A 27488-nucleotide genomic window follows, 5' to 3' on the forward strand; every position below is an offset into this window, starting at 1 on the left:
CCACTGCAGACCAGTTAAAATGAACTAGTTTTTCACATTTTGAAGACAGTAAAAGTCTGGTACAAGGCCTTTAACGTTTGAAAATATATTTTAATAAGGAATTCATTCCTCATGCACTATACCTGAAAAAAACATGAAAGTTGAGTTTGTATGAGTTTCACACATGGAGAAAAGCATATGGCATTGCTAAAAATATACATTGTTTAACACCCGTTGTTGTTAAGTGCAAAAAAGACAATCTCTAGCAGCCATTTCACACTGTTATATGCACCTATTATTTTCTGTGCAAATGTGTGTTTTATGGAGAAAGTTACTATTCAAATGGAGGGTTCTTATAGCTCATAGTAAGTGCTGTGTGGAAGTGATAGTACAGAATGGTTTGACAGGTATGAAGTAATGCCTGCCATAAACTACGCCTGGAGAATAAGTTAAGGCTCCGATCTTGTGCTTTAAATCGGTGTTATAAATTCACCTTGCAATGGCATTTAATATTTTATCTTTGATTCTAATACATATTTTTAAGAGAAAAATACTTCAGCATTGATTTCTTAGCTTTGACTAACTTAAATATTGTATGAGCCCTCTGCTGGCAGCAGCAGGGAGGAGAGCAGTTGAAACATGGATCAAAACAGAAAGAAAAACATATTGAACATATTGTAATTGTATAGGTTTGAATCTATTGCTTAATGTTGGTTAAAGGTTTCATATTACAAGATGGCGCCAGTGTGTCCCGGCAGCCGTCTGTCAGCTCTGCTTAAGTTGCTACTTGCTATTGCATTTTTCTGTATTTTGTGCCAGGATATCTCTGGGTTATTAGTGTATGACCGACAGACACTTCTTGATTTTAAGCAATCTCATGAGCTGTACCTGCAACACAATTATGAAGATGCAACTTCCAAACTCCCTCCTCACTTGGCATCAGTCCCGGCATACGTGCTGCGCTCACCTGTCTCCATTCGGAAGAAGCATTCGAAAAAGCGGGGGGAATGTGGAGGTGTCTTAGTGAGAGTCCGGGCTTTTTCGAATGCTAAGCGTGGGATTGTACCACATATTTCCAGTTCTGGATACCCAGCACCCCAAGGATCGCATGGATTACGGTGGATCCAGCCCTTGGTGCCTGCGCGCCTACAGACCGGCCTGCGTCATCTGCCGTTAGCCACGCCGCTAGCTGCGTCGCCACGCGCCGCAGTGTGGATCTCGGATGCCTCCGGTTGTTGTGCTGCGACTCCCCACGGGATGACGAGGATGTAACCTTACATTTGGGCCTGTTGAATACTAGGTCACTGGCTAACAAAACATTCCTGCTGAATGATCTTTTCACTTCGCGGAAACTGGATTTTATGTTTCTTACGGAGACGTGGCTTCAAGCTGGTGAGTCTGCCCCATTCTCAGAACTTTTACCACTTGACTGTTTTTACCTTAACTCTCCTCGGGCTACCAGCAAAGGTGGAGGACTAGCAACGATGTACAAAAGAAGCTACATTTGCCGACAAGTTCTGAAAGACTCCTTTTCCAGTTTCGAGCTTCAGACTTTTATTTTAAGCCTTGATCCTCCGGTCCTGTGCGCTTTGGTGTATCGCCCTCCAAAGTTCAATAAAAACTTCATCCAGGACTTTACAGACTTCTTAACAGGCTTGACACTTAACTATGATCATTTTTAACCCCGTAGAACCCAGACATAGAAATATTTGTTGGAAAAAATCATCCATGCTAAATTTTAGTCAATGGGGATGGGTAAGAACAAAATTTGTCAATATTTTTGGTAAGCAGCATTCATTGACCAAATTTGATGATGTAGCACATTTGCAACATTGGGCTTTTCAGGCGGCATTTTGACGTAAGTATAGTAACTACTTCTAACAAAAAAAACAAAAACAATAAGGCTATAGTAACTTTATTGAAACTGAATTACTGAATACAAACTGCAAACAGATCAGGCAGAACATTACTTAACATGGTAAGCCATGTAGCAATTGCGCTTCTCATTGAAGCACAGGCGAACGTTGCACTTGATACATGACGTGTCAGTGAAACCATTTTTGCACACTTTGCATCTGCCACGGTTGTCGACTTTTACTGGCAAGTGTCCAACATTGTCATGGCGAACATCATCTGGTTGATCTACTCTGGATGCCCTCGGAGAGTAGACTGTGGCGACTTCTCCAGTTGGCCTTCCTCTTTGTGCCACCAGCACATTTGTCATTATCAGAGCAGTAGCTAGAGCAGCCTGGAAGTTGCGGTGTTTCATGATGTCCTTCTTGGGCATTGCCAGGGCACTGCAGTGTCTACGATAGAGCAACCATGCTTGAACAAGTGCAGTAGTGACTGTGTGCCAGAAGAGGTAGATGTACCATCGTCTGGCCTTCATCGGGTACCTGTACTTCGAAATGAGGCAGTCTAGGAAGTCAACACCCCCCATGAGACTATTGTACACCTTCACCACGTTTGGTCTGGTGACAAGAGTGAAGTCCTTCTTTGCTTTATCCCAGCGTCTGACACTGTCTGTTGGTTCTGGACCAAGGTAGGATGAGACTAGCAGCACAGCACGATTATCGTACCATTTCACAGCGCTCACACCATGTGTAGTTTCCACTCTGTAGTCAAAGCTTCCTCTTCCCTCCTTTTTGAGATCTTTCTCATCTTTCAGTCTACAGTTCTTCAGCCTATTGGTACGTGCTGTTCCAAGGTACAGAATGCCTCGCTCTTTCAGTTTGACAATCAACGGCATGCTGGTGAAGAAATTGTCTGCAGTGACTTTGTAGTTCTTCTCATCTGGAAGTGTGGAGCAAAGGCGACTTACAACATCTCCCGACATACCGAGGCCAACACCAGCCTCCTTGACACCACTTTCCTGATAGATTTCAAAATCATACAACAGTCCTGAAATGCCACATCTACACCAGATTTTGAAGCCCCATTTGTGTGGTTTGCTGTGCATATATTGCTTCACACCACTGTACTTTCCCTTGAATGGCACCATCTGCTCATCAATGGAATTGTACTCCTCAGGTACAAGTTTCAGGCAATTGTTGCGAAACATAGTGAGCCAAGGCCTGATCTTCCAGAGTTTGTCTATCTTGTCTTCCTCAGTCACTACCATGTTATCGACAAAGTGAAGATGTGCAATGATGTTTTGAAATCTGTTCCTGCTCATAATGTCGGCAACCTGGGGATACCTTGTATCAGTTTCCCAAAACATCCTTGTGCCAGCCATTGGAGCCAGGCCCATTTTGAGAAACATTCCAATAACCTGCTCAAGTTCCTTTTTGTTTGTGTTTAGTTCCCTCCCACTCTTCTGTACAGCATATGTATTTGTCTTACTAGCCAGTAATTCAAGCATATCATCATCAATGAGTGTTTTGAAATATTCCAGTGGGCTTCCAACATCCAATGGAACCTCAGGTTGTTCACCAGTAAATCCAGATTCAGGGGGCTCATAGTCAACTTTCTTCCAGGTGTATTGGCCCTGTCTTTCAGTAGCTGGAGGCAGTTTCTTGTGTTTCACTGGTGGTAAATCGGCGGGTGATGTGGTGTCTTCAGTGTCACAAGCATGGCTCTCACTGTCAGTGTCTGTAGCATCATCACTTGAAGGCTCATCATCCCCTGGGCCTGGTTGGTAATCCTCATCATCATCACTATCGGATGCAAGTTCCTCTTTTTCACTCTCATTACCGTTGTCCAGCATTGCCAGGACATCTTCAACATTGTACCTTTTTGCCATCTCGCCTGAGAAAAATTAAAAATGTAGAATTAATAGTTATTTAGCACCTTGATGCAATAAAAAAGGACATTGATAATTTATGACATCAACACAAGTCAATTATAGTCCATTTATCTAATGAACAAAATGTGCAGATGATATTCTAACACAGACCTAGGAACCCAGTGTTGCATATTTGCAACGTAATCAAAACGGCAGAACCTATCAAAATGCACAAATATAAAACTGGAAGACTATGACATGTCTTAAGTCTGTAGGTATTCCTCTGCCTAAATTGATAAACTTCAAATTGATTTCTTACCTTGACATTGGACAGTTTGGTGTCTGAACTTGAGAAGCCAGAGAGCATGTGGCTCACATGCCGGCAGACATCTTGGATTTGATGGTGACACCACAGACCACTAGTTGGCAGCACTCAATGTAGCGTATTTGCTTCTTTGGGTTCTTGGGTACATGAATTAGTTAATACATTTTTAAAAAAGACTCCTACTTTTTTTCCATGACCTTTGAAATATATGTTGCATATTTGCAACGGAGGGTGCTACGGGGTTAATAGTTGGGAACTTCAATATTCACATCTGCTGTGAATCTAGACCTTTGGCCAAAGAGTTTTTAAATCTGATCGATTCTTTTAACTTAAAGCATCATCTACTCTCCTCTTTCACTGATACTTGTACAGAGGCTTAGGACTCAGTGGCTCCATTCAGGCTTAAACGTGCAAAGCTTAAATCATAGCCGTGGCTTAATGATACCACATGTGAACTTAGGCGCACATGCAGACGCGCTGAGAGGATGGACTACAGGTTTCCCAGCAAATACTGAGAGACAGTCTTACAGAATATCAGCGGGCAGTTAAAACTGCTAAATGTAACTTTATGTCCAACCTTGTGTCGTCCAACTGCCACAGACCACAAAAGCTTTTTAACACTTTGAAATCTCTTGTAAGTCCTTGTAACACAAACATTGTAGTGTCATCACCAATGCTTTGTGAACGTTTCTTGTCATTTTTCACTGATAAAGTCTCAGTGCTTAGGTCAACACTGACACCTGATGTTGTTCCTGTAGTTTGGACAGTTTGTAATTTGGTCTTTGAGCATTTTGATCCAGTATCTTTTTGTAACTTGAAGAAAATTGTCCAACAGCTAAAACCTTCCTCTTGTCCTCTAGACATTATTCCATTCCAAGTCATCTTTTCAAAAATGTCTTTGATTCTATTGGACCTTTTATGGTTAAAATTGTAAATTCATCTTTGTTGTCAGGTTGTTTCCCAACTTCTCTGAAACATGCTGTTGTCCAGCCTCTCATCAAAAAGTCAAATCTTGACTCAAATGTTCTGTCTAACTTTAGACCGATTTCTAAGTTGCCCTTTATGTCCAAAGTTTTAGAGAAGGTTGTGTATGATCAGCTGCAGGCCTATCTCAGTTCTATTGAAATTGGTGAAAAATTCCAATTGGGTTTTAAATCACAGCACAGTACCGAAACTGCCCTCTTAAGAGTTTTTAATGACCTGCTTTTAACAGTGGACTCAGAACAGTCTGCTGTTCTTTTTCTTTTAGACTTATCGGCAGCCTTTGACACGGTGGACCACAGCATTCTTTTAGCCCGCTTAGAGTCATGTGTGGGCATGAAGGGTACAGTTCTCAGATGGTTCCAATCATATTTGTCTAATAGGAGCTTTTCTGTTAACTTAGGATTGTATTCTTCTTCTGTGTCACCCTTAAATTATGGTGTACCCCAGGGATCTACATTAGCGCCTGCTCTTTTTGCTTTATATATGCTTCCCCTGGGTGCTGTTTTTTGGTCAAACTGAGCTACTCACTGGACATGACAGTGTGATTAGGTCACTGTCTTCCTTCTGTCGTCCTTCAGTGAGGAATCTAGGAGTGATTGTGGACTCCATGCTCAAACTTGACAAACATATCAGCTCAGTTATAAGAACTAGCTTTTGTCAGCTCCGGATTCTGGCTAAACTTAAGCCTTACTTGCCTCTGGCTGATTTTGAAAAAGCTATACATGCTTTTGTCACATCGCGCCTGGATTATTGTAACTCTTTGTATCTAGGCCTGGACCACGGCTCTATACAGCGTCTGCCCACTGTTCAAAATGCTGCAGCTTGGCTTCGGACCAAAACTAAGAGACGGGAGCACATTACGCCTGTTCTGTGCACTTTACATTGGCTCCCTATTGCTTTTCGGGTGAAATTCAAAGTGTTACTGATTGTTTTTAAATGTCTTAACTTCATGGGCCCAGCCTATCTTAGGGAGCTGCTGCAGCCTTATACTCCTCCCAGAGCTCTGAGGTCAGCTGACCAGCTTCTGCTTGCTGTGCATAAAGCTAGGCTCAAAACTAGGGGTGATAGGGCCTTTTCTGTGGCAGCGCCCAAATTGTGGAACAGTCTCCCTTTGTCTGTACGATTATCTGAGTCTCTTATTCAGTTTAAGTCTCGGCTCAAAACTCATCTTTTCTCCCTGGCTTTTAATACTGTCTAGATAGAATGTCTTGGTACTTGCACTGTTATTGTATTTTATGCTCTTTTTTATAATGTAATTATACCTCATTGTGTGATGTTTTATGTGTTTAGTTATTTTATGTGAAGCACTTTGGTCAGCTGAGGTTGTTTTTAAATGTGCTATATAAATAAACTTGAATTGAATTGAATTGAAAATTACGCTATTTTCTGATCCATGTTATAATGTTGTTTCCTCATTACAAACATTCCTTACAGTTGTGTTTTGTTTCATTCACACATGTTTAACATACAAACCCAGCATATTTAGGCCGAGTTCTGCTCTTAAACAGAAAACACTGTTCCACCTTGTGATGTTATTTGGTAAAACAAGAAGTGCCCCACTGTGTTTTTAAACTCAATGTACCTTCACTAGAATCATTTGGATGATTTCAGCCCAAGCGTTGCACGTCTCTACCTGAAGGCTACCACTTCCACATGACATCACAAGGTGAAACAGAGCATTTTGAGTTTTGGAGGTGTAGACTAATAACAAAAGTTACTCAAACATCTGTGAATGAATGAAGAACAAAACACAACTCCAGGAATGTTTTTGAGAAGGTAACAGCATTATAACATGGCTTGAAGCTCACAAGACAATTTTGTGTGATATAGGACCTTTAACATATTAGTGACTACTTGCTCTGTAAAACTCCACTAATTCATGGTATTATATAACATTTTTAGAAGATTTTATTTTTAAATATATAAGTTACAATCATGGAGGAATTTGAATTTTTGAGTGTAATAATATTCTAAAACTAAATCATACAAGTAACATACAAGTGCCCCTGATTGTTTGTAGGATTTGTTCTTCTAGAAGAACTTTTTCAGTTAAGAATTTGTCAATGCCAAAGATGTTCAGAAGGCCAAAAAAGTACAAATTTGAGGGTTGTCAACTGTCAACTGCAAATCTTAAAAATGAGAAAAATAACCAGAACTTGCCTATTCTTAAAACAAAAAAATATAATAAATAAATAAATGAAAGTTTTGTTTTTTGTTTTTTGTTTTTTTTTTTATGAAGGAGGAGCATCTTTTACTTTTACACTGTAGGTTGGTAGATACGTGTGTGTATGTGTGTGTGTGTGTGTGGGTGTGGGGGTGTGTGTGTGTGTGTGTGGGTGGGTGTGGGTGTGGGTGTTTGTTTGTTCAATATGATAGGAGACAATGAGCTCCTTCATTTCACATAGGTCACTGAAATAAATAAAACCTGATCGCACAACCAACTGTTATACAGAAGTAGGATACTATTATCAATATTGAGAGTAGTACTAGCAGTATTAGTACTAGAAGAAGAGAAATAACAATAGTAGTTGTTATTAATACAATAAAATGTAAAAAATGTAGCAGCAGATGTTATGCCATAGTGTTGATACTTGTAACAGAAGTAAAAATAATGGTAGAACTAGTAGTAGTAGGTGTCAAAATTGTTGCATCAAAAAATCACACAACATAAAAATCGAATGCATTGATATAACTTTAAATAGTCAAAGATTAAGGTGTCCACCAGTAGTTTTAAAACCCTATTCCAGTCAGGTTCAGTACTACTTTGCAGTCAAACCTGTGGCATTCATAACATTTCACATGTCTCAGTCCATCTCCTGTATTATCCTGTCACAGCTACACGTCCAATGCTCCATTGTCCCGAAGGTCAGTCCACAAAGCCCTCTGAAAGGTCAAAGTTCACACTTTAGCAGACTTCTCATTCAGACACAGACTGGAGCTTTTCACTGAAACACAATGAAACTCAATAGACCACAATGCAGCTTTGTAACTTCCACAGACTCCATGTGCACCATGTACCCACACTATTGCATTTTGGGAGATAAACGGGATTGAAGCCATCACTAGTATTGAATGAAATCAATACTATTGATGCCTGTATCAATACAATGATACAGACTGATGTAGAAAAGTGTCAATTCTCATGCAAAAATGTCACCAGTTAACAATTGTCCGATAAAAACAAAAAGCCAATCACCTAACTGAAGAGTAACTGACGATAAAATCTTTACATCGACTTGACGGCATAGTAACCAAGTGTCACATACAAAAGCAGTTCATTAACAACAACAACACCTCAAAAGTAACAAAAACAAACAATATATATATATATATATATATATATATATATATATATATATATATTATCTCACATCATTACAGTATTTCAGTTTATCTGCAAATGTATTTTATTTCATGGATCAGTTCATACTGGGGTGGAACAAAGATAATTACAATTATGTTCAATTCAAATTCTTCATAGTAAATGAGATTCAATGCTTTTTTCTTACAAAATGCATTGGTATCGGCATCAAATTGATATGGTCATACTTGCCAAAATGTCCATATTGTCTAATATTTACAGCTGTAGCATTATTACCAGTTACTGTATTCATCAGGGGTATGTTTTACACCCTAAAAACTTTACCAAATTAAAACAGATTTTTACACAACAAAAGCAACGAAAAGATGAATGTGAGACAACATATGGGTTATAAAAGAATGAAAAGAAAGAAAAAATAAAACTCCAATTTGCCAAGTATTCTTAACTATATAACATTTTCAACTTTTGCTAAGTACAGTATAAGCTTACCACACAGCATTGGAATGTTTTTAGAATTGTGACCACGGCTTACTAAAATTTCCATTTGTTCTTCTTTTTTTAATTGGTTAAGTACATCCAAAGTTCACAGATGGAGTGACCCATCATCATGACAAACTGCCAGCAGGGTATAGATCTGTTGCTTGTTAAGTTGAAGAAATGTTGAAGTAGCTAGTGCACCATTACTGTGAATATGCATTATGAGTTTACAGTGCATTAGCCCGTGGCCATTTGTCAGCGATTTGCAGTGACGGCTCTGCTGCTAATGAGGAGATTCTTCACACACTGGGAGGGGGAGGACTACTTTGTGCGAGTGTAGGAATATGCAAGTGTTTGAAAGGAAAAGGATGGGAGTTTAAGTATTGGAAAAGTTGCCCGGATACAAAAATCTACTTTAAACTTGTTTCAATTAGTTGTTAATGAGCTGACATTAAGGTTGGGCTTGGACAGTGTTGTAGGAGAAATGCTAATGCTAATCTAAAGGTTTGTCTCATCAGTGAGGCCAGAGTTCTGAATAAACAAATGCCAAGGTGAGGAAGTTTTGGAGGCTTTCTGGGAATTATTTTTGCAATTTAATAGATTTAGAGCAATTTGGTGATTCAATTTTAGTTCAGGAAGTTACTATGAGATGCAAATATTAGTAGGAGGCACAGCTCAGTCTTCACCACTTTTTAGTTTTAAACATTTTTAAGGTTGTTTGTTTATTAATTCATTCATTGTTTATTAATTGATTAAAAAATAAAAAAATAAATTCAAAGCAGTGTCGTATCTCGGACTGATGCCTGGGTAAAGAAGAGTGTGTCTCTCTTTTCTTCCCTCCCTCTCATATTCTCCGTTTTTCTCTAAAATGGGCTCTGTAGAAGAGTATCTCTCCCTCTTTTCTCTCCTCCCTTCTTCTCTAAAGAGCGCCGTGTGGAAGTCTCTCAGTATCTCTCTCCCTCTATCCCTCTCCTTCCTTCTTCTCTTAAGAGCGCTCTGTAGAGGAGTCTGTCTTTCTCAGTATTTCCTTCTCTCCTCCCTTCTTCTCTAAAGATTGCTCTGTGGAGAAGTCTCTCTATATTCCTCTCTCCCCCTCCTTCCCTTTCTCCTCCATTCTTCTCTAAACAGCATTCTGTGGAGAAGTCTCCCTCTCTCACTCCGTGATTCTCCCTCCCTCTCTTTCTCCTCTCCTCCCTCCTTCTCTAAAGAGCGCTCCATGGAGGATTGTCTCTCTCTATCTTTCTCTCCTCCCTCCATCTCTAAAGAGCATTCTGTGAAGGAGACTCCATACCTCTTTCAGTATCTTTCTGGCTTTTCCCTTCCCTCCCTTCTTCTCTAAAGAATGGTCTGTGGAGGAGTCTCTTCCTTTCAGTATATTTCTCTCTTTTCCCCCCTCTGTCCTGTCCTCTTTTCTTCTCTAAAGAGCACACTTCTCTCTCTTCCTTTCCTCCCTTCTTCTCTAAATAATGCTGTGAGGAACGTGTGCAGAGGTGTCACCCGCCCCAGCGTTTGGACCACATTATCCGGACGCCCAATTCAGTTAAACCTCGCTGACTGTGCTCGCCCCTCAGGGCCTCTAATGAGGACAGATGGGTCCCTATAAGATGCACACCAGCACTCGGGTCTCTGGTGTCTGTAAATCAAAGAGGGGAATATTGAGAGAAATGACATCAAATATAAGTTGAGAAATGGAAGTTAACAATTCTATACATCCAGGCATCCAAATATAATGTGTCCCCTCCCGAAGGCATTTGTCAAATTTAGTTTGTTTGTACCTAATCAAAGTTGTGTAACGAGTGAAACTTTTTCATTTGATTAGTGTCAGTTGCCTGCTTGTTGGTGTTTCAAAAGCCATTTATCCATTGTGTAGCTTGTATGTAGAGACTGCGGTCCAAGCAGAGATGACCAGGCATACATTTTCATGCACAGTGCTTCTAGTTACACCAAGTCTATCCATTGCAACATCCACTGGGCTTCCGCTTGGATGGGTAGATCTTCCAAAGGGAAAATTCACAACTTTTGGAGTGATGGAGCTATTCCAAACCTCTCTGGACTGAGTTTCTCACCCTACACTTATGACACTAATTTCAACTAGTTGTTATGTCAATATGGTTCAAACTGTGCTTCTGAGAGTAGCGCTTTGAGGGCTATGTTATGGAAGCTACTGTGGCAAGAGCAGTGGTGTAACTTAGCAAAGTAAAGTACTATAATTAATTACAAATTTTAGGTATCTGTACTTTACTTAAGAGCATTTTACAGTGACACATTTTGAGTAACAAAACTGAGTACTTCTTCCACCACTTGGCAAGAAAGCTACCACCACCATGGAGGACAACTGTGGAGTGAATAAGTCCTGGAATCCAAACAGAAATTCAAGAGGGCTGATTGAAATATCTATGAAAAAAATGCACTGATGCTCCCTACAGGGAATGAATAAACAAATAAGCAAAAATTTAAAAAGCTAACTGAAGTGAACATAGGCAAAAATCACCATGATGATGCCATGGCCGCCAAACACGAGCAGTTTGTGTTTACATTCTGCCCTATTTGGAAAAAAATAAATAATAAATCTGATCTGCAGAGGACTGGCAACTAGTCACAACAGCTTTAAGCTAGTTATACCCCTTCCAGATACTTTAATAGATCCATGGTACCAAAGTCCTATAATGTAAAATGCTTTCCTGAGGCTCTGGAGTTCAAGGTTCTTTCTCCTCAAACCTCTCCAAATTACCTGGTGATTGTTCCTAGACCCACATACAGAGGAGCAACAGAGCAAAGGGTCATTAACTGCTGTCTACTGCTCCAGCCTCTGCAATTAGCACCTTTATGAGATAGACTTATTCACTTCTCCCTTTAGACCGCGCTCAGTGAGTTTTGAAGATTTTTTTATTCCAGCTCCCACTAAGTACAAAAGTGCTTTTTTTCCTCATACAATGCAGTATTTTCTTATTAGTTCACTGCATAGCTCTGTGTGACTGCTATGAAACCTTAGAATATTACAATTTTTTTATGCTAAAAATTGAACAAAATGGAACTGAGAAAACCATAGCAATATCAGTTTAATTGAAACCAGTCCTTCTCTTACATAACTTTAGTACTATATTTCATGTTTAAAAACTTTCTAGACGCTTCTAGATATTTTTTTCTTCAAAATAATCTTTTTTTTTTCCCCAAAGTCCCAAAGTTGTTCCTCACTTACCTTATGCATCCTGCACATCCTAATTATTCACCATGTTGAGTTTAAAAGCGCTTTTCACAACTTTCATAGGCAAGAGCAGTGTTGTGCCGCAATAGTAAAGCTAATAACAACTAGCATTCTTATGTGCACTACCTGATCGGACAATACAAATTTGATATAAACACCGTGATGCAGACATATTTTGACCCCAAGAGCTGCTAATACATATGTCTCGACTGGAAATAATGATACCCTGAAATAATTGACAAAGTGATTCTATAGAAATGTGTTATATATTGTTGTACATAAACACAGCTATTCATACTATGCCAAACACAGCTGTATTATTGACTTGTATGTTGCGCAATGGGGAGATAATAGCGTATTGTCTTATTTGTTCAGTACAATGAACCAGTCTCTAGCATGAGTTAACTTCTCTCTGTAACCAAGCTCAATGATAATGACAATCTACTGTATAAGAATAAGGAGATACATTACATTGCAGTAAAAGTGGTGTTTTATATAGCTACTACTATTTTGGCGTAATTTCTCTTTTAATCAATTTTCTCTTGCAAATTCATCTGTAATTGTCATCATCCTTCAGCTCTCTCCCTTTACTTCTCTGTCCATGTGTCTTTCACTCCGAAAGAGCTGTTCCTGCCTACCTGGGAGAAGCCATGCTTTAACACCAGCTTCAGCTTGTCAATACTCACTTGTGGTTCATTTCCAATCAACCCATACATACCTGGCTCTACCACACTTACCTGCACCAATGGAACCCCTGGCCAAACACCCCTGCTAATTATCTGTGTAAATTTGTTTTGTGTTTTGGGTTCTGATTGGGTTCTGAGTCCTACAATCTGCTTCTACAACAGTAAGTGTAATGTGGATGAGTATGTATTTTGCTGACATATCTTTTGGATAGTGTATACAGTAGGATACAGGAAGTCACTATGTAGTAATTGTAGAATTTTTAGCAGATCAACTTCATGATTTTTTTTTTTTTTTTGAATAACATCGCAACTCTTATAGTGCCAAGTGTCAATATGACCTCAAATCCACAATATGTAAATGTGTCATTGTGAGTTGTGAGTGCTATTTCTGTCTGATTTCTTTCTTTTTAAATATTTTCATTTCAGAGATTGAGAGGTCACATTGACATAAAAATACTAGCTTTTTCAAATGCCCACTCAAAGACTAAAATGGACATCAAGACAAAATCTTTTGCTTTTAGAGTCAAAATTTTATGAACACATTTATTTATTATATTGTTTCATTTGTGACAGCTGTGGGATTTGTGTTTACAATATGTACCATCCGGCACTGAGGACCAGCCTCCTGCTGGTGCCAAGAGTCAGGACTAAACATGGAGAATCAGCGTTTCAGTTTTATGCAACTAAAACCTGGAACAATCTTCCTGAAGATGTGTGGCCTCTACTTTGACAATGTTTCAATCCAGGCTCAAAAAGTTATTTAGCTGTGCATATGACTGAAATGTTTTTATTCTGCACTCTTCTGTTTTAATGTTAATTTTATAATGATTATTTGTAATTATGTATGTTTTGATTTGTATGATTTCAATGTCTTTCTTATTCTGTAAACCACTTTAAATTACTTTGTGTGCGAATTGTACTAGACAAATACACTTGCCTTGCCTATATAGCAATGTTTCAGAAAATATATATCTAAAAAGATTAATTCATTATTAAATAATAATAATTATTAATATTAATACTTAGCAAGAGAAACAATATTGCATTTACTGTGTCATAATAATAACATTATCAATATGCTTTCTGCCTATCCTAAATTATAATTCTGCATTAGATGAATGGAAGGAGGAAATGGCTGTCTAAAGTACTAACTTATTACTCAAAGTTATTATTCAAAGTATACTATTCTGCCTTGTTTATTAGGGTTACTGAAGCTGTTTTAGCAAAAATTATGAATGAATTATGAGTGACTAGAGACTAGAGACTGATTAGGTTAGGTCCAAACAACAAGACTATTAGAAGAAAGAAAGAAAGAAAGAAAGAAAATACTGTTCTATTCTTTTAGAAGGGACTACTTGCGCAGGATTTCAAAGCATATTTACGGACAGATGTGACATAAAGTAAGATGGGGGAATCAGTTCACAGAAAGGTTTTCCATGTTGTGTTGCTTTAATGTAAAGTAAAGATACACGCTCGCTGCTTAATAAAACACTACTTGTGAAATGGTGATGCATGCTCTCTATACCTCATGTACTCCATATGTGGCTAATGCAGAGGAGAGACGAACACAGGCAGGTTCAGCTACAGTGCAGTGAGTTCAGTCAGTGGTGAATAAAAACATACTCTTTTTACATAATAATACAAGTGAGATAGAACGTTGGCTATAGTCTTCTTTTTTGTTTGTCTATGAATGTCTATATGAATGGGTTATTAAATAGATTGGCGATTTGGTGATAAGGGCATTTGGCATTTTTAGGACTTAAAATAATTTTGAAACACATTATATTTAGTTTCCCTTCCTACTGGGATTTGGTGTTATCACTAGCTGCAGTAGGAATATAAGGATATAACCTTGTACAGCAAGATGAATTCTCAAGATATTTGTGAGTTCACAAATTCATGAGAATCCATCTTGAGATATTTCTGCTGTAAGGTTTAAATTGGCCTAGTTCATGGCGGGCCAGTCACAGAGTAGCATTGAGGTTTGTGCAGAAGCCAAAGTCGAAGCATCCAAGCAAACCAAAACAAGCATGGTGACGCAATTGTGGACATGGAAGGTGTCTGTGATTTTCTCTCAAATGGATTTTTCAGCTTCTTTCACTGTTGTGACACTTCAACCAATCAGATTAAAATAGTCATCATGACTTTTCACCTTTTTTCACTTGCTTTCAGTGAGCACCTCAGTGATCAGTGCATAGATTTATGTAAAGATTTTAGAAAAGGTCATTTACATAGGTTTATTTGCATGAAATTATATTTAAGGTTTTTGAGGGAATTTAGATTTCCTTAAAATCTTGCTGCAGTTTTAAAAGCGCTTGATGAGCAGAGGGAGCACTACCATACAAAACAGCATCTTCTGCAAATAAGCAAGTGGGCTTTCCCTTTAATTGCAACCAATGAAATTAATAAATATATTAAAAAGTAGTGGGCCCAAAACTGAGCCTTGGAGCACCCCTTTGCTGAAGGTAAAAAAAAAAAAAAAAAAAAGGTCATCTGTTCCCACGGACTTCTTTGAGTCTATGGTGGAGTGCATTTAAGACCTCAAAGTAAGTGAAGGGTCTTATGGTGCATTCACACCGAGGCGTCAGGGTGCATGCTTACATACAAAGTCTATGGGGGACGCTCGCCTTGGCCATCCTGCGTTTTTGCGGTGCATCTTCAAGCATCAGCGTTGTACAAATCTGGCGTTGACAGATGTCGGACATTTTGTTTGCATGTCAAAAAGTTGAAAAAGCTGAACTTTCTGATGTTCGACGCGCAGTGTCAACAAATCAGACTATGCTCCATTGACGAAGTGACGTCATTATCCAGAACAAGTAGAAATATATCAGCCACAAACTAGCGGCAATGTAATTATGCTGGGCTAGCTTAAAGGCTAGTCATGGACCCAGACATGCCGCAGAGCTGATTGTCTCTGTTGATGGGTTTTATGTAATAAATACACTAAAGCCACTCTCTCAACCTGGTCTGCAAGACACAGGGAAAACAAAACATTCAAAGGAACTCGCAGACCGCAACGAACGCTCTGGGGTCCTGGGCTCCATGAGGCACATCGAAGGTGTCTGACCTCAAATGCAAAGGTGTCTGACTAGAGGTGTCTAACACATTATTGACACCTCGGTGTGAACGCACCATTAAAGAGAAAATCTGACTGCTATCTGCCAGAAATGCAGATTCAACACAATAAAGATCAGAAAGGTCAGTATTATTATTAAAAACATAAAAGCACCATATATTTTCACCATGTCTATCATAAAATATTGGTTGATAATGGTAAGATCTTACAGGGATCTTACTGTCCTCCAGAACTGTGCTGGATTTCCGTGATTCTATCAGCTCTCTATCAGCACAGTCATGAAGATGGTTTTGATAAAGATCTATTCCTTTTCTTATTAAACTTGCAATTTCTGTGTTGAACCAAGTTTTTCATTCATTTTTTTTTTTTTTCTTTTAGATGCATGTCACTCTGCAATTTCATTAAACATATTATTGCAATAAAGAAATAAGGGAATATCCGGATTAGGGAGTGCTGATGCTAACTCGATATCACTGTAATACAGGTCAGAGGTGAAGGCTTGTAAGTAAGACCTGTTCCCAGTGCATGTTGGACTCCGCCAGGGCTGCCCTTTGTCACCAGTTATGTTCATTATATTTACGGACAGAATTTCTAAGCGCAGCCAGGGGCCGGAGGGGATCTAGTTTGGGAACCACAGGATTTCATCTCTGCTGTTTGCAGATGATGTTGTCCTGCAGCACTGGGGCCGTTTGCAGCCGAGTGTGAAGCGGCTGGCATGAGAATCAGCTCCTCCAAATCCGAGGCCATGGTTCTCGACCGGAAAAAGGTGGCTTGTCCTCTCCGGGTGGGTGGAGAGTCTCTGCCTCAAGTGGAGGAGTTCAAGTATCTCAGAGTCTTGTTCACGAGTGAGGGAAGGATGAAGCATGAGATTGACAGGTGGATCGGTGCAGCGTCTGCAGTAATGGGGTCGCTGTGTTGGTTTGTTGTGGTGAAAAAGGAGCTGAGCTGGAAGGTGAAGCTCTCGATTTACCGGTCAATCTACGTTCCTACCCTCACCTATGGTCATGAGCTCTGGGTAATGACCAAAAGGACAAGATCCCTGCTTAGACTGCTGCCCCCGACTGCTGCCCCCGCGACCCGGCCCCGGATAAGCAAAAGAACAACCCTTAGCAAAGAGCCCCGGACCTCATACTCCCGGAGCACTCTCCAAAGGACACCATAAGGGACACAGTCAAATGCCTTCTTCAGATCCACAAAACACATGTGGACTGGTTGGGCAAACTCTCATAAACCCTCAAGGACCCAATGGACAGTATAGAACTGGTCCAGGGTTCCGCGACCGGGACGAAAACCACACTCCTCCTGAATCCAAGGTTTGACCATGGGTAGGATTCTCCTCTCCAGTACCCTGGAATAGACCTTACCGGGAAGGCTGAGGAGTGTGATTCCCCTGTAATTGGAACACACCCTCTGGTTCCCCTTCTTATAAAGAGGGACCTCCACCCCGGTCTGCCAATCCAGTGGCACTGTCCCCGACCGCCACGCGATGTTGCAGAGACGTGTCAGCCAAGACAGTCCCACAACATCCAGAGACTTGAGGTACTCAGGACAGATCTTGTCCACCCTCAGAGCCCTGCCACCAAGGAGCTTGCCAACCACCTTGGTAACTTCAGCCAGGGTGATGGACAAGTCCGTCTCCGGGTCCCCTGTCGCTGCTTCCTCCTTGGAAGATGGGTGGGATTGAGGAGATCCTCAAAGTATTCCTTCCACCGCCTGACAACATCCCCAGTCAAGGTCAGCAGCTCTCCACCCGCACTGTAAACAGTGGGGTCGGCCAGTTTGCAACAATCTCCTTTACTTCTGGTGTCCACCACCGGGTTTGGGAATTGCCACCGCGACAAGTACCGCAGACCTTACGACCACAGCTATGAGCAGCCACATCTACAATAGAGGTGGAGAACATGGTCCACTCGGACTCCATGTCCCTAGCCTCCCCCGGGATCAGGGAGAAGCTCTCCCAGAGGTGTGAGTTGAAGACCCCTCTGACAGAGGGCTCCGCCAGATGTTCCCAGCAGACCCTGCATGGTTTGTCCAGCTTCCTCTTCCGCCAGGTGGTGATCAGTTGACAGCTCAGCCCCTCTCTTAACCCGCGTGTCCAAGACACACGGCCGGAGATCAGATGACACGACAACAAAGTCGATCATCGACCTCTGACCTAGGGTGTCCTGGTGCCACGTGCACTGATGGACACCATTGTGCTCAAACATGGCATTTGTTATGGACAAAGTGTGACTTTCACAGAAGTCCAATAACAAAACACCGCTCAGGTTCAGATCAGGGAGGCCATTCCTCCCAATCACGCCCCTCCAAGTGTCACTGTCATTACCCATATGAGCATTGAAGTCACCCAGGAGAACAATGGAGTCCCTGGTTGGTGCAGTGTCTAGTACCCCTCCCAGGGACTCCAAGAAAGCCGGGTACTCTACACTGCTGTTCGGTCCATAGGCCGACACAACAGTGAGGGACCTATCCCTGACCCGAAGGCGCAGGGGCGCGACCTTCTCATTCACCGGGGTGAACTCCAACATGTGGCGGCTGAGCTGTGGGGCAATGAGCAAGCCCACGCCAGCTCGCCGCCGCTCCCCGCAGGCAACGCCAGGGAAATAGAGAGTCCAGCCCCTCTGAAGGAGTTGGGTTCCAGAGCCCAAGCTGTGCGTGGAGGTGAGGCCAACTATATCTAGCCAGTAATGCTCAACCTCCTGCACAAACCCAGGCTCCTTCACCCCCAGCGAGGTGGTGAAATTATTCCTCTCCGCAAAAATAAAGGAATTCCTAGAGCATAACAATAACCCTTCAGCCAAACATGAAATTTACGCATTTGACTAAACTTCATATTGCTGAAACTGGGAGAATACTCATTGTTTTCCCAACTTTAGCACCGTGTCTGTAAGTCACATATGTCAAACTGAAGGCCCGGGGGCCAAATGTGGCCCTCCACATAATTTTATTTGGCCCTCAACATGGTAAATTAAAAGGTATGATGGTCTTAACAGGCCATATTTTTACACCAATGCAAATGAATATGCAATATTTGAAACTTGAATCAGTAATAAATACAGAAACTGTTAATTAACATGTTAAAACAGTAGTTATATCTATTTTACATCTGGCCCTTTGAAGACAGCCATTTTGCTGATGTGGCCCTCGATGAAAATGTGTTTGACACTCCTGCTGTAAGTGATTGGAAGATTCCACCAATTATGCATGTTTTGTCTCTAAATGAATATTTACTCCTCTTTTCCCCATCTTCTTTCAATCCAAATAGCTGACTAAAACCACATGCTTTTCATCCAAACCCCATGTGGGTGTGATTCACTGAACAAATTACATCAAGACATTGTTATCCAATACAGACCCCACTTAGAGACCACCACTGCTTTTAATCACTGTAAAACTAATGGACACAACTGAGTCTAATTTAAGCTCTTAATAAGATCCAGTCCATTTGGTGAATACCCAGGCCACTTAGAACCCATAGGACCTGTCACAAATGTAAGGCTTACACAGAGATATGGTCAGAGGAGAGGAGAGTAGCTAACAACTGTGTTTAAATTATGGTGCCAAAGCAGTGACTAAGGATGACTAATTGTCAAGTCATCATCACATTGTAGAAATCATTATTCATTTAAAAGAACTGTATCTAAGATTTGTATTTTAAATTTCATAAACGTGGTCTAATTGTGTCCCCAGATACAAGGTACATGTTCAAATCAAATATAGCTTTTACTGATAAGAATTCTAATGCTGATTACAAAAATGTTTTATTACCAAAAACACTGGACATGATGTCCCATTCATATATGTTATAATTGTGTGTTTTTGGATGATCAAGACGATTTTCCAGTCAGAAAGCAGAATGAGCCTCACACGAGTCTCATATTTGCGTTGCCAGATTCAGTGCTGAAATCCAATTGGTTTAAACCTAAAAGGACTCTTGCTGATCTGAATTGTCACTATCTAAACCCAAGAACCTGCAGCCAGTCATTAATCAGTGCTAGTGCAGCCTCTGCAGCTCAGTGAGTGAATTCTAGAGGTTCTGAGCTTTCACATGAGGCATAGCTTATATTGAGAGAAGTTGTATGTATCAGCAGGTAAAGGCACAAGCAACCCGGGTTCAGTTCAGTGATTTGCTGTACCTTTTTCTGTTCAAGTATAAAAATGTTTTTAAAAAATGACTAAAGTAAATGCAATAAAGTGTAACTAATATGAAAGTCTGAATATAGACACAACGCAACCATCACAGAAGAATTGGCCACTACTTTCCTACTCTGTTTACGTCTGTCTCCATGGTAACCTGAGCATTAAACACACGGGTACAGAGAGGACAAGTGAACCATCATAAGCTGCTTAAGCCATTTCCCCATAATCACACAAGCTAACATGCTAACCTGCTATAACCAGAGAGCTCTTCGCAGCTGCTCTGTCTTAACACATCAAGGCTGGGGTTTAACTCTAAAATCTAGCACGCTAAGATGACAGGCTTTTCTGTTTCTTCGGAGTCTGGTGATGGAAGGGTAATAGGAAGCTCTCAGAAGGCTTTGTATAAAGAAGCAAAATGTTCAATCATTCTGCTATGATGGAATGGCTAGTAATAAACAAGAATTATGATATTAGCATTTTACATAGCTTATATTTAAGGTTTAAGGTACACTTTATTATTTGTCCTCTGCATTTGACCAACTTTTCAATGCTGCTGGAGTGGGATAATTGTAGCTCTTGTGCATGTTTTGGGTTGATGAGGGAAACCGGAGGGCCTGGAGGAAACCCATCCAGACACAGGAAGAAATACAGCAAAAGACAGCTGTCTCCAAATTATTATATCTTTCAAATTATATAATACAGAATATAAAGTGTTAAATAGTGGTGTTAGGCATGAAATCTAGGAGACAAGGATACAAGGAGGCAGTGACTAGTATGCCTGTGTCAGCCTGATCGGCCCCAGTCTTGATGTCCCCTGACCTTGAGAGGAGCAGCCCTATCCCCTGGGGGCCACACAGCAGGGGTCAACCATGCATGTACATATTATATACACTTGCACACAGGCACAAACACACACAGATCCTTCCACACAAGTGAGGAGAGATGACAGCCAGAGCAGCAGAGGGTTTGAAGTCTGTTCCACAAACAGGATTCTGTGTGTGGAGTTTTCTGCAGGGAAGGGACAGCCTCATGTACCCAACTCCAGATTAGGGTAAACTGGTGTGTACTCAAAAAAGAAAAGGAAGAAAAAATAGTGAAAATGAGGTATGAGAAACAAATTAAGGAAAAATAAAGGAACATGTTTATAGGTTTTCGGTGCATATGCTGTAAACCACAGCATATGCACATGTAATGCATTGTAGGCTAGGTGGACTGATAGCAAAAGGTGATGTCTCAGAACTAGATTTGGTACGGAGCCATAAAGTAAGTGAATGAAAGACAGACAAAATAAAGTTGGTTATATGAAATGTTGTATTATAGTATTTATCTATATTTCTATGTATATATTGTTAGAAATGCAATAACAACAACAACAATAATAATAAACATTTATATTATACAGATATATATTATAATAATTGCATTGATATATCTATCAATTAAAAAAAAACAAAACAGATAAAATAACAACTTCAGTTCACAGTGAAATCAGTCCTATGAGATTAGAATGTCCATTTGAATGTTTAGTCCATGTGTGTGTACAAAGTGATGCTGACTTAGCTCGCCATCAAAGTTGAAGTTGAAATCGCCATCAAAACCAGAAGGGAAAAAAAACAAAAAAAAAACAAAACCTGACCTCACCGGGTCAGAGGAAAAAACCCAAATTAAATTCACATTATTTAGCTTACATGCTATAAACTACACAATAATAAATGTATACAATTAGAATGAATTGCAATAATATCAACATATCAAAAAAATGGTTCATTTGATAACATTAGTTTCACATTTCACAAAATTCATAGTACACCTTTAAGTTAACTGCCTTTTTTTAAGCTAATAACTATATATCAAAATATATCAAAATTCTTTAAAGTTGTGCAACAAACAAAACAGGTACCTACATTAATTGAAACTATGGCTGCCAAATTACTCATATCAAAATAACAAAAATAGACATCAAAACGGGTGTAATTCATATAACTTAGGATGTTCTTTACCTTCTAAAGTTTTGGCCTTTAATTCGGTAGAGGTAAAATTCCGATTTAGTCTGTATTTAAATTAATACAGGTGAAAAATACATTGCACTTGCCACACGTCATTCGCCCTTGTTTCGATTATGAAGTTATTTTCTCTCAGCATTCGTTGTCTCCCGGATTTTCCTGGATAGTTATGTATCAAGTAGATTTCAGAAGTGGCTTGCACAGTTTGAGCATTTGTGCAGTCAAATCAAATTCTGTTCACAATTTCAAGTACATGTCGGATTTTTTTTATTTTATTTTTTTCATTGTAAATTCCAATCTATATTACAATCAGCAAAGTGTACTTCAATGTCTAAATACTACAAATTAAAATAAATAAAATCTGCGGCTCACTTCACAGCTCTTTGTTGTGATGACTTTTACGCCAACTTCTGCTCCCATTGAACACCTCAATTTTCTAACAAGGAAATCAGTGGAATTCTTTCGTTTATTAAGTAATTTTGGATATTTTATTTAATTTTATTGCCATTTAAAATATACTAATCATAACATAATAATCTGCAGGTGTCATAGCTTATAAGTATATAGCAAGCTCAAGCACAATATGTCTTCTTTAAATCTTGATCATCTTTTTAACCATTTTGTATCACGCTGTCATCAAAAACCTCAATGCATATGATAGTAACATAAACTGCCATTTGTCAGTTGTTCCAAACATGAGCAGTGACAGTGACACCTGCAGACCTGTGCGTCATCATCTCTGCTGCTGAAGCACATGAAGGCTCCAGGACCCCTAGGACCCAGCAGTGGTCAAGGTCACATGTCTGAGTGCTCCTCAAGGATACAGGAAAGTGATGCTTCCTTTAGAAAACCCTGAGCTGACATCACCCCCCCCCCCCCCCCCCCCCCCCCCTACATTAATTTTAATGTAGTGTTGAATTAAAATAAATGAATTTATATATATATATATATATATATATATATATATATATATATATATATATATATATATATATTTTTTTTTTTTTATTTTTTTTTTTTTTCTACCTCACCCATGCTCCCAAATGACAATTCTCCATACAGAAACATGAAAAAACAATGATACAAAATTGTACACAATAATTTGACAAACCTGATGTGGTGTGTAGTAGTTTCATTTGCAGGATGTACGCTGATTGTGTTGTGATATACTCTGAAAGGTGAGTGACATAGTGCAGAGAGGAAAGGGAGGGGCGAGCATCAATAATGAACGTGAAACATGTTAATATGTTGTTTTTGGTGAATATACCATAAAACATTAAAAGGCAACATGGTCACCTAAATATGCTGTGTGTTAGCAGTTAATACCCCACAGAAGTAAAATACTCCCTCTTTAAGCTGTAGAAGGACAGCTCAGGAGGCCTCACAGATTAGTGAGGAGAGCCCTGAGCTATAGAAGCCCCTCACACCTGCTCCACTACCTTTTTCCCAAACTCTGATCCATTTACGCAAATGAGCCGCTATTATGTCCTCATTATCAGAGACAGCAGCCACCTGAGCAGGGCTGGCAGGACCCAAAGACAGTCAGAGTTTCAGAAAGGTTCACCCAGTGGACTGATACCAAAAAATAAATGAATAAATAAGAAATCTATATTTACACATATTGTGCCAGTATAGCTTCCAGATATTGATGTGATTGCTATTTATTAAACAAATCCAAGTTCATTCCTGACATAGTTTACACTATTTAAAAGACATTATTCAAGATTTGCTTGAGCATAGGTATTTCAGAAAGCTAATGTACAAACCAGCCTAAAAAGTCGATTAGACCTCCATTAGAGGTGTTAATTTATGGAACAGCCTATATGAAACATTAAAAGGCTCTAAAACAATTTACATATTTAAAACAAATCTATAAGTCCAGTATTATAGGAAACATTTAGAGAAATATCATATATATTACCTTATTTAGCATACAAATGAACAATATTTCTAAATTATTTGAAATGTCTGTGTATGTCTATGCATATTGACATGTGTTCACACAATGTGTGTGTGTGTGTGTGTGGGGGGGGGGGGGATGTTGATGTGTACAAATTAGTGTGTCTGCATATGTGTATACTAAAATATACTTATAATTAGGTCTTCTTTCCTACACTTTCCATCATGATAGATGAGTTTTGTTTTTGTCTCTAAATAGATTTTCTGCCATTTTGTATTATATATGTTAAGAAGGTTAGGGAAAATAATTGTTAAACTTCAGCCTAAACCTCTTTGGTCTGTGTTGCGTGCTATTTTGTGTTATTCATGAATCACTGTAATCATATGATTAATGACCAACTGACAAAAAAGAATTTACTAAAAATAAAATTTGCTATGTATCATGGAAATAACTTAAGAGAGGTTTGAATAAAGCTATTATAGCTTGTTGCTAATATTAAATATGCTAAAATGTGCAACAAAACTGGCCAAAATATACAGACTGCATATCTGAAGAGACACCTACGACCTGGGTATATGCTATTATGTGGTCTCAAACTCTCCCAGGTCCTCCCTCTGCAGCCCAACACAGCTCCAGTATTTGATGCTGCAGTGACATTTCACTATAAACCACAACATACGCCGGGCCCCTCCCCAGAGACCCCCACACTCTCATCTCATATTCCACTGGATACTGTGGCCAGGATTCTCACCTTGGTTTGTCAGAGGCTGTGTTAAAACAATTGTGATGTGAAGACTAATTTGGTTACATTTAAAAACATCTGCTTGGTCTATAAAATCAAACATGGCACTGCCCCGCCGTCACTGGGTGATTTTGTAAAGTTTAGATCTAGTGAGGGCCGAGTGACCAGAGGAGCAGCGAGGGCAGACTGTGTTATTCCTCACAGAAGATCAGCCTTTAGTCAGGCAGTTTTCTCAGTCAAAGCCTCCCAGCAGTGGAACAGAGTGCCTGAAGCCATTAGAGAGTCTCCATCATTCTTTTCATTTAAAAAGAATGCCAAAAAATGGCTTGTGGAAACTCAGTCTTGTGAGCATTGATTGTAAATAGGTATTTGTAAATGTACATATTTTTAATTATGTCCACATTATATTGTCGTTCAATATGTTTAATTCTTATCTTTGAATGTTTTCTTAATTGTAGGTTGCCTTGTTACATCTGGCCTGGGGACAACCGATGAAAACTAGCTCTAGTCAGCTAACTCGGGCACATTTACATTTTTTTTTTTTTTTTTTTTGTAATGTTGATTAATGTGCATTGTCCTCTTTTAAATAAATAAATAAATAAATAAAAATAAAAAGACATGGCTTGATGGTGGCAGGCCCCATTTGAGTGAAAAAGACAGTGTGAGACTGTCGTAACGGTGCGGATAGGACCAAAGGATGCAGACCAGAGCAGTTTTAACAGTGTTTATTTACAGCGGTGAAAATGCAGTCTTTAAACAGGTCACAAGAGCAGGTACAGGAACCGGGGAGCGGGAGACGGGTCAGGCGGGTGCGGTGCAGGTAGAGGCGGGCAGGACAGGACCAGGACGGGGATAGAAGCAGGTGCGGTACCAGGGCAGGCGGATCAGACGAAGACCAGAGCGGGGAGCGGGTGACAAACCAGAGACCAGGACCGGACAGGAGACGAGACGAGCAGGAGACGAGACGAGCAGGAGACGAGACGAGCAGGAGACGAGACGAGCAGGAGACAAGACGAGCTGGAAGCGATACCGGGACTGGAACGTGGCGGCAGGAGCTGGGCGAGTAGAGGCAGGAATCTGGAGGGTGCATAAATCCAAATGAGCATTTGCCGGAAAGTACCATATAACAAAGCTTAGCAAGAAACATTCACGTTTTACACGCGGACGGTCTGGCACCGAGTGTAGACTGCCAAGCCTTCTTGTACTCAGCAGCAGGTGGTGGTGATTAGGCTGATGCACCCCAGGTGCGCACGGGAGGAGTCAGGCACTCCACCCAGCTCCAGACACACAGGTAGGGGAGGGGGAGAGAGCACGGGAGGACAGGGAAACTGACATCATGACAGTACCCCCCCCCTAAGGTCCACCTCCTGGTGGACCCCCAGGCTTGTCAGGATGAGCGCGGTGGAAGTCTCTCACCATGTCGGGGTCCAGAATGCGTGCCCTGGGCACCCAGGATCGCTCCTCCGGACCGTAACCCTCCCAATCGACGAGGTACTGGAGGCCCCTACCACGGCGACGAACGTCAATCAGGCGGCGGACGGTGAACGCCGGGTGGCCGTCAATGACTCGGGCGGGCGGTGGGGGATCGGCCGGAGGGCACAGGTCGCTGGTCCGGACTGGTTTAACCTGGGAGACGTGAAAGGTCGGATGAATCCGGAGAGACGGGGGTAACTGGAGGCGCACCGCCGATGGATTTATGATCCTCATGATCTTAAACGGTCCCAGGAATCGGGGGGACAGCTTACGGGAGTCCGTCTTCAGCGGGACCGTCTTGGCGGAGAGCCAAACCATCTGGCCAGGTTGGTATACGGGCGCCGGGACACGGTGGCGATCGGCCGTCGCCTTAGTGCGCGCTCCAGCCCGAAGAAGGGCCGCCCTGGCCTTCTTCCAGATCCGGCGACAGCGCTGGAGATGGCGCTGAACAGACGGGACGGCGAGGTCCCTCTCCTCCGTGGGAAAGAGAGGGGGTTGATATCCCAGCGATGCCTCGAAGGGGGACATACCAGTGGCGGAACTCACGAGGGAGTTGTGAGCGTACTCTATCCAGGGTAGGTGAGTACTCCAGGTCGCGGGGTTGGCGGAGGCTGTGCACCGTAGGGCCGACTCCAGGTCTTGGTTGGCCCGCTCCGTCTGCCCATTAGATTGTGGATGGAACCCGGACGTGAGGCTAACCGTGGCCCCCAAACTGTCGCAGAAAGACCGCCATACCTGAGAGGTGAATTGGGTCCCTCTGTCGGACACGATGTCCACCGGGATGCCGTGGAGTCGGAAGACATGACTGGTCAGCTGGTCGGCAGTTTCTTTGGCTGTGGGGAGCTTAGGCAGGGCAACGAAATGGGCGGCCTTGGAGAAGCGGTCCACAATGGTGAGAACCACCGTGTTCCCCTGGGAAGGGGGAAGGCCCGTCACGAAGTCCAAGGCGATGTGGGACCAAGGGCGACGAGGAACTGGGAGAGGATGCAAGAGACCAGAAGGGGGTGAGTGGGAGGCCTTGGCCCGAGCACATACCTGGCAGGCGGCGACATAAGCCCGGGTGTCTGTGTCCATCGTGGGCCACCAGAAGCGTCTCCTGAGGAGGGAGAGAGAGCGACCGGCACCAGGATGGCAGGCGAAACGGGAGGCATGGACCCACTGGAGCACCTGAGACCGGACAGAATCGGGAACAAACAGTTTATCTGGAGGGCCGTTACCTGGGTCGGGGTCGTTGGTCTGGGCCTCTCGGACGGTGTCCTCGATATCCCAATGGACCGCGGCCACCACACACGAGGAGGGGATAATTGTTTCTGCGGTGACCGGGCTATCCTCCAGGGCGAACTGGCGGGAGAGGGCATCCGGTTTGACGTTCCGAGATCCGGGGCGGTAGGTGAGGAGAAAGTTGAAGCGGCTGAAGAAGAGGGACCAACGAGCTTGACGGGGATTGAGGCG

The 27488-nt window shown here is 41.4% G+C and overlaps 1 protein-coding gene across 1 annotated transcript; it reads right to left on the minus strand.

The window, feature by feature from the left end:
• Positions 1 to 1945: 1945 nt before the first annotated feature.
• Positions 1946 to 18306, minus strand: LOC117386062 (piggyBac transposable element-derived protein 2-like). The gene is made up of 2 exons (XM_033983368.1): positions 18105 to 18306; positions 1946 to 3726 (listed from the first exon to the last, which is right to left on the minus strand). The coding sequence occupies exons 1-2, from the start codon at positions 18304 to 18306 to the stop codon at positions 1946 to 1948; spliced, it is 1983 nt and encodes a 660-aa protein (XP_033839259.1).
• Between the last annotated feature and the right edge of the window lie 9182 nt (positions 18307 to 27488).

Source organism: Periophthalmus magnuspinnatus, chromosome 18 (assembly GCF_009829125.3).
Source record: "Periophthalmus magnuspinnatus isolate fPerMag1 chromosome 18, fPerMag1.2.pri, whole genome shotgun sequence".
NCBI classification, from domain to species: Eukaryota; Metazoa; Chordata; class Actinopteri; order Gobiiformes; family Gobiidae; genus Periophthalmus; species Periophthalmus magnuspinnatus.